This window comes from Notechis scutatus, chromosome Z, assembly GCF_049901735.1.
Source record: "Notechis scutatus isolate UNSWTSFEM ecotype Mainland chromosome Z, rNotScu1.2, whole genome shotgun sequence".
In the NCBI taxonomy this organism is placed as follows: Eukaryota; Metazoa; Chordata; class Lepidosauria; order Squamata; family Elapidae; genus Notechis; species Notechis scutatus.
The window spans coordinates 72,275,354-72,295,814 of NC_142025.1; the positions used below are offsets into that span (position 1 = coordinate 72,275,354).

The following is a 20,461-nucleotide window of genomic DNA, read 5'->3' on the forward strand; positions in this document are numbered from 1 at the left end:
AAATTGTGAAGCTTGATAGGCTTCACAATCCGCACTATAATGATATTATCTATAAGTAAACGTTTCAAATTGATAAGGAAGTAATCACATTGCATAGCCATCTAGAGCTTATTGTGCCACACAGATGTTCCCCTTGGTCCAGAAGTGCTGAAAGAACAATATTCTCATACTAAGAATCAATAATCTGTTCAAAATTCCTCACTGTAGGAACCCTGTTCAAACACATACATTATAATAGATAGCTCTTCCTATACAAATCAGAGTTGGAAACAACATTGAAACTTTATGTTCTCATATAGGTTTCTATTATCAATATTCAGATTCACGTGGAGACTTTTATGTGCATAAAAGCTCCTCATTACAATCACACTATACATACAAATATTAGCATTTCACTTATATTTATCAGGACAATTTGCAGAGGAAGAATGAATAGTACAGAACAAATAATAAATATTATCTAGCTTAACTAAGAAAATCTCAGATTCACTTTATTCTGGTTCACAGGTCAAGAACAACTGGAAATCTGTTTTTATTATTCACTTACAGGAAGGAATCAAGGTTAAATTAGCAGGCTATGTTTGGAGTAGATTAGCACCATGCTGATACAAATGATTATCATATCTGAACTTTTTTTCAAAGCATTCTGTTCTTCTCTTGTCTTATAACAGTTTAAAAAAAGATCACAGTCTTAATATTCTAGACAAAATAAATCTTAAAAGCAAAGAGAGAGGTTTTGGAATACCAGATTGTCTGCGACTTGTTAGTCTATCTGCAAAGTTTTTTTTATTACCAGCCATAGTCCCATTTCATGGGGTTAGAATTTGTTTCAGATCTCAAGAAACCAGTTACTAATTTACGCAATCTCTTATGTCTTTGCTAAAGGCAATGTTGAAATATCTGGCCAAACCACTAAAACAAGTTATTTATCATAACTCTTCCTCCATCTTTTGTTTCCATATTTTTATTTAGAGAAGAGAGAGAGAGAGAGAAAAGGAGGAGAAGGAGGGAGGGAAGAAACATTTCAGTTGCACTGGAGAGTGACACTATATAAAGAGTGACAGTATGCATGCACACACACAAATAAAGGTTAAGTATACTGAAATCCCTTCTGGTTTAATTGAATGATCCTGAATTAAAAAGTATAATAGTGTAGTTATGACAGTAATTGTTTCTTAATCCGGTGGTAGATATTGTATTCTGGATTCTTATACTTTTTCTATTGTAGAAGTAATATTTCTTCACATTTTTATTTAGTTTATGTTTGAAAACCTTCAAGCCTTACTAAAGAAAATCTCAGCTAATAATCCAAATTCATTGTACTGCTATATGGAGGGGATTTCATGGCATTTGTGGTACTGGATTTTTCTTGCATTTCATCTCCTGCACTGAGTTTTTGTCCATCTTAAAAAAAAATTCTGAAACAAGTTTAGAATACATGCATGATTGTAATGTCCCTATATTTTGCAGTCTAGCATATAATTACTAGTACGATATATATATCTGCATATATTTGTGAATAAGCCAACTCTCAAATTTTTCATTATGTTATGTTTTTCATGATTGGCTTATCCATGGATGATATTTTTCATTCTTTTTTTAATTAAAAATTCAATGGTCTCTATCAATGTGTTTATCTACAAGGATATAGAAATATACAGGCATTTTCAAAAACCAACTGCAGCCATGGCGAGTTGGCTGTGGCAAGTTGTCCCATTCCGTGCTAGGTCATCCTGTACAAATTATGCAAAAGACACACCCACAATACAGTAGATCACATAAACAATACTTAACCTCATCCAGTGCAGCTATATTAGTGAGAAGTGGTTCTTATGCAGGGGTGGGATTCTACCTGGTCGGTCTGGATCTATAGAACCGGTTATGATCCTGCCCAGTTCGGAGAACCGGCAAACTGCACCACTGGCTGGCCCTGCCTCTCCCTTCCTGCCCACTCACTCCTTACCTGGTATGCACGCCATCAAACTTGCCTGCATTTGGTAAGTTGCTATTTTTCCTTTTTTCCCGACCATCAGTTGTTCTGCTGTGCCAGGAGATTTAAATTAGCTAGAAAGCAGGAAATCATTGGATTTCTTCCTTTCTAGCTAATCTAAAAGCAGAGCTGAACCTTCCTTAGGATTGAAGCTTCTATTTTTCAGTGCAGACTCAGGAAGCAGATTGCAGAATGGTAGATCTCTAAGTAAATCTATGATTCTGTGAGCAACTCAATCTGCCTGCCTGCTTTGCCTGATTTTGGGTAAAAGTTGCTCGTTTTTTATAAAAAAAAATATTCAATATTTACATAAATATTTACAATATTTACATACAAGCTGTTCTTATGGGACCACTCTGCACCTTCCATTCTGACTGTGCATATCACAGAGCAGGCTTATTATACTGTTATGCTTTTCTAAAATATGTCCCATAAACAAGTCTCTTTGGAGACTGTAACAGTTTGTGTGCAAGTCTTCATATTACATGTAGTAAACTAGTCCTGTTTTTCTCGTGGAGTCTTATTCTTATTGTTGGTCACATAATCAGCCAGATGTTTAGACTGGATTTGGCATTTTTATCCACCTATCGTCCACCTATATTTATCAGTGCCAATGGTATCGGTGCTAAGTGGTGCTCCTGATATTTTAAGATTCCACCCCAAAGATTCCTATTACTATTGGTACTACCTTTCCTTTCCTTTGCAACAGTCTGCTTCTATTTGCAGTCTTTATATTTTGTGATTTTTCTCTAGTGCTTTCTTTTCTATTCTGCTGTCTCCAGGTACTATCCAGATTTTTTTAATTGTTAAGTTTCACTTGGGCTGGAGCTGTTTGTTTGGATTGTAAAGTCCCAGAGCACTTTAGCTTTTTCAGTTTCTATTACTTTCTCTATTTTATTATCCCACGTCTTGTTTTCAAGAAAATATATATCTTGCAGATACAACACACCATTGTTGCTACTTTATCAGGCTGTTATTTGCAATCAGTCTGTGCGACCTTCTTGCAGCAGCCAATTAATGGTCCACTGTTTCTTCAGCTTCTTTGCAGAGGCAGCACTTGCTTTCTATTCTCATTTCTGGTTTTATATGCATTTGTTCTTAAGGCTTAATCTTGTGCAGCCAGAATTAGCTCTTCTGTCTCTTTTTTCAACTTTCCTGCTTTTAGCCATTTTACCAGGTCTTGATATTATCCATTTTCCCTGCTATTTTTTTTTTAATGTACTGGCCATTTAATACTTTTCCTTGTCATGTTTCTTTTCTGCAGTTAAATTATATTAGGTATTTCTATATCCAAATGAAAGATACCTATGTACATGCAAGCAATTACAGCAGCTTTCTTGAGATCAATCAGATCTTTGCTTAATCAATAAATCCTTGGTACAACGCCTTTCATAACATTATTGAAAAAGTATAAAAGACAGATCAAATAAATGCAGAGGTCATTGGCCTGAATTTAAGTATTATTTGCCATTTTCAAAGGACGTGGCAAAAAAAAAGTGCTCACGTCTGTTCCCTCAAATGAAAGATATAACAGGAGGAAGAGAGCCAGCTCAAAGCTTATTACTCTGACATATAATTATAACTTCTAGTCACTTTATACATCTAAATTGAACTTTATATACTCTAATAATGAGAAATATCAGCCATCAACATGTCTGATCCATTTCTAATAATATAATATTGGTATGAAATTAGAAAGGGAAAGGTGTCTTTAAAAAAAAAAAGTCTGTTATTAGCATCATATAGTAAATTATGGAATGTGGTTTACTAAGTAAAGAGATATTTATTTTAGTTCCTGACTTTGCTCAAATTGCCTATCACTGTTTTAATTACTACTTACATTTACAGTTACAACCTTACTAGTTTGCTAAGGCAATTGAAGAAACATTTAAGCAATTGAATACTGAAAGCGCTACAATCCTCAAAGTCATATAGAAAACCAAGTTTCCAGGAATTTAAATGAGCAGTGAAGCTGCCTCACAGGAATTTGCAATATAAGATTTCCCCCTGGACAACAAAAAGGTTGAAAAAAATCATTCTCATATCACAGAGATTTCAGGAGGAAGATTTTTTTTTGCTTATTTGTAATGTTCTAAACATTCTAACAAATTGATAAATATTATAATTCTTCTTCATCATATTCTGATTCTCATAAAGAAGACATATGATACAAGACTAAAATTACAGATAAATACGGTAACTGACATTTTAAGTTCTTATGATAGGAATTACAACAATGAAGAAAAGTTATGGTGTCAGGGTAATGATGATTTAATAGCTGAACAGCTGCTGTAATGCTGTAATACTGTAATGATATAATGATGATGCAATGGTAGCAATGAGTCAGCAGGGTTATTTAACCACTACCGCTTTAAGAGGCTGAAATATAAGAGAGGCCCTGTGAGGGCATATCTCTCTTTCCATGTGTGCTTCCATGCTGTAAATTACTGGTTGCTGTTTGTTCAAGGCCTGTCTCAAAGTACTTGGATGTATATATGTTTTTGTAGGTATAAAACCACTATATGTAAATATAAACCAGCTTACTGTATTTGCTCCTGGGTTGTATCATTGTAATATATGAGAAACCCTGTGCGCACTCTGACATATGGCATTAAAGCTTATTTTTCAGATCTAAGTAGAACAAAATCTATTGATTGTGGAAGACACTGCCATGTTGTAACTCCAGTTTGAAAGACCATGTTATTATCAAACACAAGGCAAATAAACTTCTGCTTATTTTGCTATACAGTTGGATTAGTTTATATTTTCCAATGCAATACAAGTTTGTATTTTCCAATTTTAAAAATGGTGTTTACATTTGCTTTCTACAAGGTTCTACAGAAATGTTACAGTAGGCAGTTGGTTTATTCTGAAAAAGATAAACAGGATTAGATTTTTTAAAATATGTGGTTAGGAGGCCATCAGAAAATGATGTAGCTATTGATTAGATTGGGAAATAGGAAAAAAACATCCTGGAAAAAGGCAATTATTAAACCATTCCCTATTGTTACCCAGGACACAACATAGAAACATCCAACTAGTTGCAAGATAAGGTTGTTTGAGAGAAAGTATCTTACATAATGGCAAAAAAATTTCAAGTCTATAAACAAAGACTTATTATGAAGAACTAAGCTAAATTTAAATACTCAACTAAAATATGTGATAAGTTTCTCAGATAATAACAATGTTCAAGAATGCCAAAGCCACCATTTTGTAGTGCTTCCAGATGTCCACAGATATTCTGATATTCACAAGTGTTTACCTTTAACTCAGATTTATAAACCACTTTGGTTTTTGTAAAGCAAAAGCTCAAAACACTACATAAAATAACAAGGTATAAGCATTTTATAAGAGAAGTAAAAGAAGTAAGTATATTATTGTGTGCAAATCTAGACAAAATTTGTCTTCAATTAATTGATAGAAATTTTATCACATTTAAAAGCATATTTTAATTTTATTGTATTAAGAACTTAATAAGAGTAAAAAAGTACACTGTAAGATGAAAAAAGTTATGCCATATCATAAGAATTTAAAACTCTGTATGCAAATTGATAATTAGATTGATAAAAATATGAATATGTGCTTATTTGAGAACACAATTTTTCTTTTCATTTTCTTGCAAAGAAAAAGACATAGAAGATCAGATCTGAACAGACTTCTTCCATGTTTCAACTTGCAACATTGATTTCTTAAACATAATAATACTAATTTTCATATATAATGTGATATAATATAGATTTTTATTGTAAACAAAAGCTGGTACCTTATGACATGATTGTATGAACTATATATAGGTTATGATTACTGGATTCATTTGGAAAGTTAAGAGTATTCAGCTAAAAGCTGAAAAAAATAAAACTCAGGCAGTGTGTTCTATTGAACTGCCCTGCTATTAGATGCCCTTATTACAAAGTCATTGCAAGAGAGGGATTGAATGAATACCTATTGGATTTGGCAAAGAGAGAACTGTGGACCATAAACACAAAACTTTTGGTGTGTCTCTCAATAATAGATACAGTGCCCTTGCTGAATTTTATATAAATACTAAGGTGGCAGGTTCAGTTGTCTGTAATGATGGTGATGATTAGGGGAAGAAGGAGGAAACATGTGAATCAGGTACTGCAAATCAATCATGTGAGCTGTCTAAGATATCTAAAAAGAGAAGTCACCTTTTGATTGGTGACTCAATTATAAGAAGTGTCAATTTAGGAAACAATGTGGAGGTCTTGAAAAAAGGTGAGATATCTGCCTTATGTTACTGCCAGCAGAGAAAGGGGTGTGTTGTTAAGATAGTCAAGAGTGCTAGTAAGGTACAGTGATGATGATGATGTTTTATGCATCTTGACACTAACAACCTGTCTGAAAAAGATGTAGGTATTTTCTGTGCAGAATGATTTCCACAGCTTGGGAAGGAACTTAACAGGATAGGTTATAGTCTCATCTTTTAAGAAGTTTCACCTGTATATAAGGAATAAAAAGGGAAAGGTCAGCATATAGTGGAATTCAATGTGTAGCTAAAGGAGTGGTGTAAAGTAGAAGGTTTGGCTATGTTATTTGTGATGTTTGCAGTTGGTCTGATGAAAAGCTGTGCTAAGAGATGGTTTACAACCATCACAGAAAGGGACTGAGTTACTTAGTACTAAATCCAGGAGTTTTTTGGAGAAACATTAAAACTGAATAATGGGGACAGAGAGTTAATTGATAGAGAACATTTATGTCACCAGCAATTTAAAACCAATAGGGTTTCAGTGTCTATCTAACATAGAGGTTTGTGCAGTTAAGAATATTAAGATTGCCGTTAAGAAAAACCAAGCTTTTGATTGTGTGTGCCATACCACATGCACTAATCAAACAGGTTATAAGGATGAAAGGAAACTCAGACACAAAACAGGTTATGTAGAAAACAAACACAAGTCAATCAAAAAGGACTCAAATGATGATACACCAATGCATAAAGTATTAGGATTTTTTTCTTTTTACAACCCTTTAATCCTTTTATTCGGGTTAGAATTGGGGTAACTGAATGGCCCATTTCTACAGAAATACAGCAAAACAATGATAAAAACCATCTTAATTGCATTTGGCTCAATATAAAAGGAAAAATCATGACATTGCTATATGTGTATATTACAGGCCATCTAACCAAACAAAGGAAATAGATGAATTTTTTGCTATGTGTGCAAAGTACACCACCATAATAATAGGGGACTTTAACTAACCTGACATCAACTGGGAGACAAATTCTGCATCCAGTGGAAGAGATACCTGACAAACCTAACAGACAATTCTCCCAAAAGGTAGAAAAGAAAACTAGACGGTCAGCCACACTGGACTTAATTTTCATTAACAGAGATGAAATGATAGAAGGCATTGAAGTTATAGGAACCTTAGGATGAATGATCATACAGTATTGGAATTCAATGTTATGCAAGCACAAGCAATAGAACAAAGTCAAATTAGAGTCTAAGATTTAAGAGAGCTGATTTCAATAAACTTAGAGAGAGCTTGGAAAAGATTCCATAGATGAAAATTCTCAAGGGGAAAACAAACCAAGAAGCTTGGGAAATTTTGAAAAGTGAGATTATAAAAGCCCAGTCTGGCACAATTCCAATAAAGAAGAAAAATAAGAGATCTTAAAAGAAACCAGTAGAAGTCTGGTTTCTGCACAAAAAATTATCTGATAAATTGGAAGACAAAAAGGACAATATAAAAAGTGGAAAGAGGGGCACATAACTAAGGCAAAGTATCAGCAAATAACCTGAACCTGTGAAGATGAAGTCAGGAAAGTTAAGATTCAAAATGAACTAAGACTTATGACAAAAGTAAAAAATAACCAACCAACCCCCCAGCTTTCTTTCAACATATAAAAAAATAAGAAAAGTCAAAGACATGATTAGTTCATTAATGGGGGAAAGGAAAAAAAAAACCTGATAAGCAACAGGAAGAAAGCAGAACTGCTTAATTCATTTTTTACATCTGTGTTTACGCAAAAGTAAAAAAAAATCCAGACTATCAAACAAATCATGTAAAATGCAGATTAGGAATGTAAGTCAAAATAAGCAAGAAAATAGTAAGGGAACACATATCCATTGTGATGAGTTCAAATCACCAGAACCAAATGGATTATACCCCAAGGTTCTGAAGGAATTAGCAGACCTGATTTCAGAACCACTGAACCATATCTTTCAAAGATCCTGGGGAACTACCAGATGACTGGAAAAGGGCTGATGTAGTTCCCATCTTCAAAAAAGGGGAAAAAATGGATCCAGGAAACTACAGACTTATCAGAAGATTCTGAAAAAGATAATCAAGCAATGAATTTGTTCCAGCAGTTTAAAGTTTGACCTAGATATGGGAGGAAGAGGAAGAAGAAGAAGGAAAGGAAGATGATGATGAATATGCATCCTATCAGAATTTATTTTAACATTCTAATGAACTTGATTAAAACAAGTTATGTGACTGAGAATGCTACTTATTAACCAAGGGCATTCTGAGAGTATTACCAAGAAAGACCAGCTGATGTCTGGCAGTTTAAAGTTTGGTCTAGATCCAGGAGGAGGAGGAGGAAGAAGAGGAGGAGGAGGAAGGAGGAAGAAAAAGGAGGAAAAGGGAGAAGGAGAAGATGATGATTATGGATCCTGTCAGAGTTTATTTTCACATTCTGATGAACTTGATTAAAACAAGTTATGTGACTGAGAATGCTACTTATTAACCAATATTCTGAAAATATTGCCAAGAAAGACCAGCTGATGTTTGGCAGTTTAAAGTTTGATCTAGATCCAGAAGGAGGAGGTGGCAGGGGGTGGAGAAGAGGAAGAGGAGAGAGGAGGAGGAGGAGGAGGAGGAGGGAGGAGGAGGAGGAGGAGGTGGAGGAGGAGGAGGTGGAGGAGGAGGAAAAGATGATGATGATTAAGGATCCTATCAGATTTTATTTTAACGTTCTAATGAACTTGATTAAAACAAGTTATGCAATTGAGAATGCTACTTATTAACCAATATTCTGAATATTAACCAATATTCTGAAAATATTGCCAAGAAAGACCAGCTGATGTTTGGCAGTTTAAAGTTTGATCTAGATCCAGAAGGAGGAAGTGGCAGGGGGTGGAGAAGAGGAAGAGGAGGAGAGAGGAGGAGAGAGGAGGAGGAGGAGGAGGAGGAGGAAAAGATGATGATGATTAAGGATCCTATCAGATTTTATTTTAACATTCTAATGAACTTGATTAAAACAAGTTATGCAATTGAGAATGCTACTTATTAACTAAGGGCATTCTGAGAGTATTGCCAAGAAAGACCAACTGATGTCAAAAAGGACCAGAGGTTTCTCTGCAGCAAGTCCAGTGCTATAGAATTCCCTTTCCATTAATGTATAGTGTTTACTATTTGGTTATTTTTAAATATTACAGAAGACCTATTTTTAGAAGCTGATGTTCATTTCCTGAATCTTATTGATTTGTATACTGATGTCTGTTTTAACTTTTATATTATCTGCTTTATTGTTGCTTATTGATAGGTTTATCAGTTCAAATTAAGCTTTTAGTTTAATATTGAAAAATTTAAATGAGCAAATAAATCAAACCTTGCATAGCTATGGATTGGAGAGGGGGTTACAATATCGCATCAGATAATTTTTTAAAAGCATAGCTTATCACTATATATTTTTGGTTTTTATATACTGTTATCTAGAGTATCTAAATTAAAGGAAAAAATGAGCAAAATACAGAAAAGTAAGTTCCAATAAAAGGGATGCACAAATGTTGAAAGAAAGTTTCAGATTTTGAAATTATGTTCTATTTCAATATGCTGTTTTACAGCAAAAATGATACCCTCCCTATTTTTATTGAGTTTACTGAAACCAAGATTTATCAAAGCTTCAGCAAAATCTTAAACATATTTCTTCATAGTGTTTATTATAGTAGTTCAGGTTAAGGTTTTCAAGTCCTGCTAGCCATATTATGTTTAATAAACCTTGAGATTTGTAGTGGGGATTTATTTTTCTATGTTGTAGGACATTGATATACACAAATCACTTTGGAGGGTCAACTCACCAATATTGACTACTCAAATTAAAGGAACGGAACTCAACACTTCATAAATCCCCTAGATGAAACCTAGTCAATCAATAAAAACCTTAGGTCCAGCCCCTAAGGATTTCTAAAAATGTTAACGTTTAATTTTTAATATAACAAAAGGGAAAGATTATTTAACACATGACTCAAAATAAATTGTATTAATTGTATTAAAATTAAATTAAATTTAAGTGGAATTAAAATTAAATAAACTTCACATTACTTTTATAGAGTAGGTCCTGAAATGAAATCAAAAGTGAAATTCAGCTCTCTCTGGGTATCCATTGTATATATTTTGCATTCACAAAGTGCAAAATTGGATTAAATATGAATTTCTTCTAAAATTATTACCTTTAAGATCCACAGAAGAACAAATTGTGTGTTTTTGTATATGCATTAGAAATCTACAGCAAAATTAAAAAGTTTGTTTTGCATATGATCAATATTGAATTGCAAGAAAAAATATTTCCCTTGTAGTTTGAAACACAAAGAAAAATACTTTGCCCTCTTTAAGTGATTCTCTTAATTATACTTTAATTGGGTGGTGGAAAATCCAACAATGCTACAAATATTGAGTTAATCTCCCTTTGTATTTTCATCTCTCTCTATTATCATAATTTGATTATATTAGTGGAATTCTTTGTGATTACATTCTCTAGTGGAAAAAAAAAGTTTGAACACAATACATAAAATTACAGACTTAAAGATTGCCTATTTGTACTTTTTCAAAGAAATATTATGTAATTTAAAATTTTACTTTGAAGTAAAATTTGATAATACTTAAGCTCAAATGATATATTTATGAAAGGGTGATGCATACGCATTTTTAACCTTTTTGCCTTTCTCTCCCACTTCCCCCAAGAATGCAAGCAAATGTTTGTTTGTTTATTGTTGGAGAAATGGAAGTTGATGTATATACGCATCTCTTATAACACAATGAATTGAGAAAAATAGTGTACTTGCAGTTTTGATTTTTAATAGAGTTTGAACTATTGTATTAAATTTTGCTACTGAGATCAGCATTTTCAAGAGAGCAAGCCTCTTGCTGTATAATTTGAAGATGTTTGATATAGCTGGCATTTATGATATATAGTTCATTTATATTTAATGTGCATTTTACCCATAATATAAAATCCCTTTGTAAAACAATTCGAAGTTTTGCATTCAACAGATTTCTAAGTAAAATAAATTCTACAACTGATCTTACATTCATCCCAGTAGAAATCTGTTGAATCCTTTTCTTCTCTAGAAAATCTCCCAGTATGTTCCAGTAAGTCCCCTCTATAGATCTGAATGTCCACTGGAGTTGCTCAGGAAAGATAAGAGTATTACTGTTCACTTTATCCACCGGCATTGGATTCAATGAATTCAGTATCAACCAACCAAGAATTAAGAGTAATATTAACTGATCAAAAATATCAAAATTCGGAATATGATACCTAAGAACATGATAGGCATATTCATCTGACCTCTTAACAACTTCTAAACCAAGATTTTCCAAAGTGGTCATTATGATGACCCAGGGAAGATGGAACTATTAATTATTCTTGTTATGTGATTGGATGCAATCAGGCAGATGTTTAGATTGGATGTGGCATTTTTATCGACCTAACAAATATTTTCCAATTATTATTAATAGTGATTAGTAATAATTGGAACATAGGTATTAGTTAAAGTGGTATTTATTACATTATTTTCATACACTAAATGTTTGAGAGTTAATATTCAAACTGAAGCTTTATAAGGGGATTGATGAGCTACTCTAAATTAACAGATACTGCATCATCATAAATTTTGCGATACTACAGTCTTCCCCTACAGTCCCAGTATATCTGAAGAAAGTTAAGTCAATGATTCATCCATGAAGTACTGCTTTTCATTTGTGCTGATACTGATACTGGACAACTCAAAAACTGAAAAAAAGAGAAAACATTATATATTTCAACTGTATTGAATACTTCTCGATATTCATATCTCCTGTTGGTCTTATTACATTTAATATTATATTGATCAATCATTTTATCAAAATTAAACATTTCAAGCAAATAAGATTGGAATGTTTACTATAGCATAGAAACACTTCCCCCATAATCAGATACTTAAAAACCTTTTATCATTTTAGTAGCCGAAGAAACAAATACAACTATAATCTATCATTTTTTGTCTCTTCCTTAGGAAAGGAAGCAGGTATAGATTTGAGGAGAAGATTCCATTATGCGTTTCATTGAATTGCAGTTCCCTAATCATTATTAATTAGCTTTCCATGAAGCTTATTGTTTAACTCTCCTTATTCACTTATGTTTTTATTGTCCTTTTTTTTTACTTAAAGTGGTAAGTTTTGATTATAAGCTCCTTGCAGCAAAGACTTGTGTTATTTTTAATGTTATTTATAAAATATGATGTGCAGGTTTCAGTCTTCAGGAGTATTATACAATGTATAATAAACATTAATACAAAACCAAAATTAAAGAAAAGCAAATATTTATTTATTTAGTAATTCTCAATTCTAGCTGACATATAATAAATGAATACAACACAGAAACAGAAAAATAATAGCACAGCATTAAGAATCCATATCAAGAAAACAACACAATAATTACCAATAAATCAGTTCAAATCAGAATCACAAGTGAAGATTCAAATCACTCTATTGAATGAGCCAAGAGTTCAAGGCTTTTCTTAAAGGGTCAAGCTATGCAAAGTTTTATGAAGAATACTGCTCTTTCAAAATGCTACAAAATCAACCAGGTCACCAAATTGACGGCAAATTTACATTTCCATGATCCTATGAATAATGACAGTTGTTTAAAATATTTATTATGTTTGGTTATATTTCCGAGACCAAGCAATTAACAGAGATAACATTGTGATTACCGCTTCACAATATTGTAAATTCTAATTTTATTCTAAATGTTTCTTTTCCTTTCATTTTTTCCTCCCAAGTTCTCAATTCAAGTCACTTATCCATCTCAATTCAACTCACACCTATGTGCATTGCATAAAGGAAGAAAACCCAACCCTGCCCCAATTACATCACTGGCAGGTATAAACTTGCTCTTCAGAGTTGATCAAATGAAGCTTCTTGATTTTAAGATTGAGCAATTACCTATTCAGAGAGGTGTTTTTCTTTATCAAGATGGTTTTATTTACTCAAGTCATGAAATATTTCAATCACTATTTAAATATTTAAATTGTTTAGTTCACGTAGCATATTTTCTAAGCTACAACTTTTTTCCCTCACTCAGAAAAGAGGCAATGAAAAGGGAAAAAAGGGAAAAACTCATTTTTTCTCCATTAGAAAACTTCCAAAATAAAGATGATTTGCCTGGAACCCAAACTGGTTGCTTGTTCTCAAAACTTCATAAAAGTGAAAGAAATTAAAAAGCAGACAGAAAACCATCGAGAGACCAACATATAAATTACAGGAATCCTTTCAACTACTTCCTTGATACTTTAACTTCTTTAACAACAGCAGCAACCAAAAAAAAAAAGCTTTCTTCACAGACTTAACTGTAGGCTAGGTGAAGGGAGAAGAAAGTATTGCCTGAAAACACATCAAGCCAAATTCAGCAGAAGATAAAATGGCTCTCAACCAAGTTAATCTGAAAAATTATTTTGGCTGGGAACAACACATTTTCTTTTTTCCTTCCCTTCCCTTCCCTTCCCTTCCCAGACCATGATATAACTATTTATTTCACTACATTACATTTAACTACATTTTAGAAAAATAAAAAGCACCTAATAGTGAAATGTTTATTTTAAAAATCAATCAAAAAACACATTTTGCAGTTATAATTTCAAGACTGTACAGAATTCTCTTCTTGGGGTCAGACATTCCTATGAATCACTGGTGGTTTTCTCCAAGTTACAGGAAGAGCACGATAATTTTTCAGCAATACTTCTGTACAGAGTATGTACACTCTTGTGAAACTCACACATCAGCCTTTAACAGGGGTCATATAAACAAAGGGTCAGTCTCTTCTGCCAAGTTCTAATACCTGTTGAATTTTCAAGGACTTGAGATTTACTCTTTTAAAAAGGAGGAGTGCCTTGAAGCTTTTGGTTATATCTTCAGAATAATAACCAGGAGAATCTTGCATCTAAACTTTAAGAGACTACTTGCAGCAATATAATTACAAAAATTATAATCCAATGAAGTATAAAAAATATCTATGAAGAAGCCTAGAACAAATTTTGAGTTTAGGACACATGACACACATATACCTCACCATTCAATTAAATATGAGTCTTTAAAATTAAAAAAAAAAAAAGCTGTTCTTGCTTCCTAATAATTTTTTGTGATTGTGCTAGCCAAAAAACTGAAAACAATGGGAAGACTGACTTTGTCAAGATTGACTTTGTGCTTCTTCTGTTGACTTGTCACCTTCATTAGAGTGTTAAGCTCACCTTCCAAAGCCTGAAGTCACTAAAATGGGAAGGGGTAAGAGGAGTATTTGTTCTATTTGGGCCTCTTCCATCATTCAGCATTTAATAAGGATCAAGAGTTATTCCTGAAGCTTACATGTTTGATAACCAGGATCAGATACAGCAACGAAGCACTAAATGCACAAAAGAAAATCTCAAAATATCCTCTGAAGAAAAGATAATATTATATTAATTCACCAGTTACAGTGTGACCAGAGTAACTTTATAGTGGTAAAGTCAATGAGTCCCTTTAATCACGTATGAAATACAGAGATGGTAGGAAATTATACTCGCCTGAACATAACCAAACATGTGCAAAGTGTGCTCCTGAATTACAGCTCTTTCGCCATACATCCAGAAAACAGATTCCAGGCTTCAGCCCAGTCCCTTTCTTGGCCAAATTCACATGTGCAAAGTGGGTGACTTGCTTCTTCTCTCCTCAGACTTACCTTTCTTTTCGTCTATAGCGGAGCTAAAGGTGCTCAAAAGCAAAGCGAAGAGGACAGCAGCGGTAGGGACCCGTCTCGCCCCTAAAGATTCCTCGCCAGTAGCTGAAACTCCCGGAGATCGGTGATTCCCGTGCCCCATCCTGGTTGTATGCGGCAACAATCCGGAGCGAGCGCGCTCGGCAAAGCTAGACTGTGGTCCGAGAGCGTGAGTCTACTAGCTGGGTTTTTTCTCGGTCGCTTCCTCGCTAACTCTGCTCAGCAATACCTTTCTCTTTTTGCTTCCAGTCTCTCAACCTCTACCCATGCCGAAAGACTGAGGCAATTCCAAGATTGGGGAGGGGGGAGAAAGGGAGGAGGAGCGAAAGGAGGCTCTTTTTACAGTAGTTGCTGGCTGCGGCTGCCGCGCGCTCACTCGCTGACTGAGCAAAGGAGAGAACGATCCTCGGGAAGCTGGCCCCGCTCCGCGTTCGCGCAAGGGGCAAAGAAGCTCGCGCCCTTTTGCAGGAGGGGCTAACAATACAGTAAACACCGTGCGAGGAACTCCCAGCCGAGCCGCACGCACGACACGAAGATATCCGCGTTCCATCAATCCTCCCCCTCTTCTTTGCTAAGCTTACAAACAAAACTTTTTCCTCCTAACGCACATCTCACACACTTCCTCTTGAGCAGTGGGACAAACCAATGAAAAATAAGAGGCGGGAACTATAAGAAAGAAAAAAGAACTGGGTGTGCGGGAAAGAGGCTCTATCTGCGTTGCCTTCAGGTGGTTTTGTACCTGTCCAGTGCCGGTGATGGGAAGGGCCAGAAATTCCTGTCCAGCTGGCTGAGCTGAGTAATACGCATGTGCGCTTTCCCGTGCACTTTTAGGGGGCCACCGCCCATGGTTTGGTTTATCTGCTGGTGCCACAGGGACGGCGCTACTGATTTACCTGCGACTGAAGCTTTCCCGCTGTTCCAAGAAATGAGATTAAATCTGTGCTGGCGTGGGGGGGGGACCAACATGTCCTTACGCAATCTGTACCTTGGAGGAAAGCTGTAGCTAAGTGAAGTGAAGTCAGGAAACAAGTTTACTGTCCAGAGCAGCTTGCACAACTCCTTGGCCTTTCACTGGATTCCAGTGAACTTTTGAAGCCATTCCTTTGTATAAAAATAAAATCTTGTTAGATCTTAAAGACTTAGAGGTCTTTCAATTGCTTTGTTCTTGAACTAGCAGAAAATTACAGTGATGCAAATTTGTTTGGCAATCCCTATTTTACTACAGACAGAATGCCAGCAAATTGTACTGGTGTTATTAATGTATGCAGGCCATGCAAAGGACTGAGATTTGATGGATTACCCCTGAGATTTATTTTTCTCCCATTCTGCCAGTCTACTAGAACATTCAAAAAGAGCCTAAAATATTATTTGACATTCCAAGTAGTCTAGGACACCAGAGCATCTACAATTAAAAGCAGCCCTAACAAAAGCTGGCAGATATGACAAGGCTGTGTCACGAAGAGACAGAGAGAAAGCCCTCTCATGCTTCAGGAAGTCCCACCTTTACCACCATTGATATGTGATGTTGAGGCTAATTTAACACTCTGGATTGATTAAGAGAACTAACATGTTGAGGGGAGGACTATTTATCTTGAAAAGACCAGAGATTATCATGACTCCCAAGATAGAAGGGTCAGGAAGTTAATGCCCATTAACCAAAGGAAAAGTGTAGCTAACGAGATGGGTAATCAATAGAACTGATGACAAAGTGGATCAGATTTTATCTGTGTAATCACTTTTCTGACCCATTCTTGCATTCTTTTCAGATATCATTTCATTGGACTTGATTTGTAAAACAGATCAATTTTTTCAATCTTTGTATATTTGCAATGGATAAGCAACTTTTCTTCCAGTAGCTCTGCAGCTGCTGACCCTAGCTCCTCAACCAGCACTCCTGAGTTGTGTGACCCATTTATCACCAGGTTTCCATATAGTACAACACTAGTACAATCCTTATTGATCAAGGACCATGACTAATCTGGTAGGTAAATTACATCTCACCCATGCTATTATTATATGCCTGTTTCTGAATCTCATTACCAAAGTTTCAATACACACACAGAGAGAGATAAATACTGCTTTTCCAAACCCATTGTTTATTGAAGAAGGCTGAACTAGAGAAGCTAGGAACCCCTGTTTTTGTGTTATCTTACCATATTTTATATGGTATATTTATATTTATATATATAAATATAATATAAATATATTTATATTTCATAATGTTTTCACTATGTCCAAATATATTGTTTGCTCAGCGTTAAAATGGTTATTAATGACTAATAAAAATGGCAGCATCAGATTCATGATCCAGTTCTTGATTTGCTTGAAATCATATTTTAACACTTATCCAGTTCATCAATTGAGGAGGGTGTATATAGCATAGAATTTGCTACCTTTCATGCTTTTCATTTGGATATGAGAGTTGCCTGTGTACCTTTATCATACTCAGGAAACTTTTTATTAGGATATCCAGCAAGATTATTCTTTTTCTAGGCTTTTTTCACTGTGGATTGTTCTGACAGATTATCAGCAAACAGAAGTAAATAAGGATGGATTAGCGAACAAAATGTCTCCTATGCTGTTCACCACAATCTGCATTCAAAAGTATTTGTCTCTAGAGACAGGTTGTGTTTCAAAGATATTATGAACTAACTTGATACCTGTGCTTCACTCCAAAACTATGTGGTTGGGCTTAGTTTTGGGGGAGGAAAATAAGGGGTGGAGAATTCTGCCTCTGCCTACCAGCATCCATCGGTATTCATCTGGCTAGCATCCTGTCAGAAGGAGACAGCAAGGAGCCTGGGCATGGCTTAGCTTAACTGTTCTGTACTAAAGCTGCTTGGTGCTATAAAACTGAAACTGCAACTCCTCTCTTCTGCTTGTGTTTTGCATTTGGAATAGATTTCTTTTCAGGTGGGGAGGGGGAATAGAACTCCTTAGCATGAGCGCATGTTAATAATAAAATACGAAATATTAATGCTCTGATGGTCATTTCAAAAACCCCTTCCTTAGTCAGTACCTAGAAGCCCAGAGGAACATACTTGCCAAATTTCAAATTTGTAGGCTTTATGGTTCTGGAGATTTTGTGATGATGCGTGAGTGGAATTTTGCTTTTTTGTATATAGATTAGGAATAAGTGCTATTTATCTAATTTATATAACTGTCCAAATAAGTGACTGGGAAGTTGACCTATTGACCTTCCCTGTAAACCAGGCAGGAAATTCAACTGGATGAAGTTTAATCTACATTATTTTAAGGCTGCATTAAGAGAATCTTACCAATCTGAAAATACAAACTTTCTTTCCTCTACTTTTAATTGCTTGGTCCATTAGGGAGGTCCTTTCTTAGTTCTTTTTCAAACCCTTAAATGACTATGGGTTTTGTCCCTCTTGTCTAATTTTGTTCCTAGACTGCATCTCTTCCCACCTTTTCTCAAGATCACTATGCATTCTATTACAAATATGTATATTTATTTGCTTATCTTCTACTTCTAGTCAAACAGGAATGAGTAATAATAATGCATTTTTTCCTTTTAGCAGCTCTCTTTCTAACTATTGCCAATTACTGCCAATTGACTGATCATTTAAGTTTGTATTGTAACCACCAACATTGGCTAAAATTAGCAAAGTCTGAAAAGAAAAACACTTTTTATTTATGAATAACTAGTTCTACAGCATTTGAGAAATGTTAAAAGTTAACTGGCTTTGTCAACTTAAGAGGATGTAGAAAACTCCCTACAGTAACCTCTCTTTTTACAGCTTATATGTATGGATTGTTCTCCAGCAAAAATATAACTTTCATATGTTCCAGCACAGTTCATTTATTCTATGTTTCTATCAAGAGGAGAATATAAATTTGAACATTTGTTAAGTCCAAAACTGAAAAGGGCATTACTTGTCAAATAACATTATTTTAATTTTTAAAGGAGCATATTAATTTTTTCCAGTTTGAAGAATGTCACAGACACTATCCTCAAAGTTCAGAAATTAGAATTGTCCACACCTAATTCCTGTGTCACTTTGAGATATCAGAATGCATTTATTTATTTATTTAAAAATAATTATATATTAACTTGGAAAATATAACAACAACTTATTTCTTAAAGGAAAAATATTAGATTTACCTTGGATAGGAAGAATTGCAGTCATTAAATTGAATAGGCTACCTTTAAAAAGCTTTTTCTTCTTCATATAATTCCAATCTTTTCTGAAAGTAAAGTATTCAGTGACATGTACAGATAAATAATGTTTAAGGCCAAATAAAAAAGCAATAATTCAATTCCAGTCTTTGTAGGAATTAAGAGAATGAAGTAGCCTAGTATCCCCAAACTTCAAATTATAATTTTGTCAATTATTTAACATGGATTTTAGAATGGATTATATTTCCTTATGGCTTCATCTCTTTCCTAGAAGAAACAGATCTCACAGAGGAGTTGAATGGATATATATTCTGTGTTCATAGGTCTCCTATACAGGTTGTCTTCAACTTATCACAATTGAAACCAAAATTTCCATTGCTAAGTAAGATACTTGTTAAGTGAGTTTTGCTCAATTTTATGACTTTTCTTACCTTACTTGTTAAGTGAATCATTGCAGTTGCTAAGTTAGTAACTCAATTGTTAAGTGAATCTGGTTTCCCCATTGACCTTGCCTGTCAGAAGGTAGTAAAAAGTGATCACATGACCATGGGACAGTGCAGCCATCATAAATACATGCCAACTGACAAGTGCCCAAATTTTGACAATGTGACCATAGGGATACTGTCATGGTCATAAGTGTTAAAAACAGTCATTGGTCACTTTTTCTGTGCCATTGTAACTTCAAACCACCACTAAATAAATGATTAGTGGACTACCTGTAGAAAGTACAACTCTACTTATCCCCATTGCTGATTCAACTCTGTCCATTGCTACAATTCCTGAATAAGTCTATTTCACACTGTTCATTTTAAGTCTCAGTTGTGAGACTTAAAATTGTTAGAATATCTTCTTTTCCAAAGTTCAGAGTTTTCATCTCTAGAAATATTTTTGTAACATACCAAAGATGGTGACCAGGGTGACAATTGCTTGAAGTAGTTCTGGCAGTTGTGTTAGGAAGCATTAACTGTGGTGCTGCTGATGAGCACAGATTTTTTTTTATTTTTTTATTTTTAGCAGAAAGTAAAATGTCAATTTTCCCACAAAAAGTGCACATTGAATTTGTTATTCTGTTGCATTAACTGTAGGGTATGAAATCTTAACTAATTTCTTCCATGATTTTTTTTTTCTGCCAATTGACTTCCCATCTGCCCTCCAAGAGCCTCTCTACATCTTCTTCCAACGACCCCATAATCCCTTGCAGGGTGGAGTCTAGGCAACTGAATGGAGCTAGCAGTGTTTACTGGCCAGATGCCCTTCCTGTCACCAATGCAGAGTTTTTTTCAGCAGATATAGACAGAAATATCTTCCTCTACCTAGGATTGAACTCTCAGCCTCTTGATTGTGAGGCAAGAGCTTC

At 34.6% G+C, this 20,461-nt stretch overlaps 1 protein-coding gene across 2 annotated transcripts in view; it reads right to left on the bottom strand.

Annotated features, from left to right (window-relative positions):
* EGFR (epidermal growth factor receptor) overlaps positions 1-15,826 on the bottom strand; it is a 179,934-nt gene extending 164,108 nt beyond the window's left edge. For both annotated transcript variants that reach the window (XM_026682816.2, XM_026682814.2), the window contains exon 1: positions 14,931-15,826. In XM_026682816.2, coding sequence (XP_026538601.1) covers positions 14,931-15,069 — 139 coding nt within the window. In that variant the 5' untranslated portion in view covers positions 15,070-15,826. The remainder of the gene's footprint in view (positions 1-14,930) is intronic.
* Positions 15,827-20,461: the final 4,635 nt, after the last annotated feature.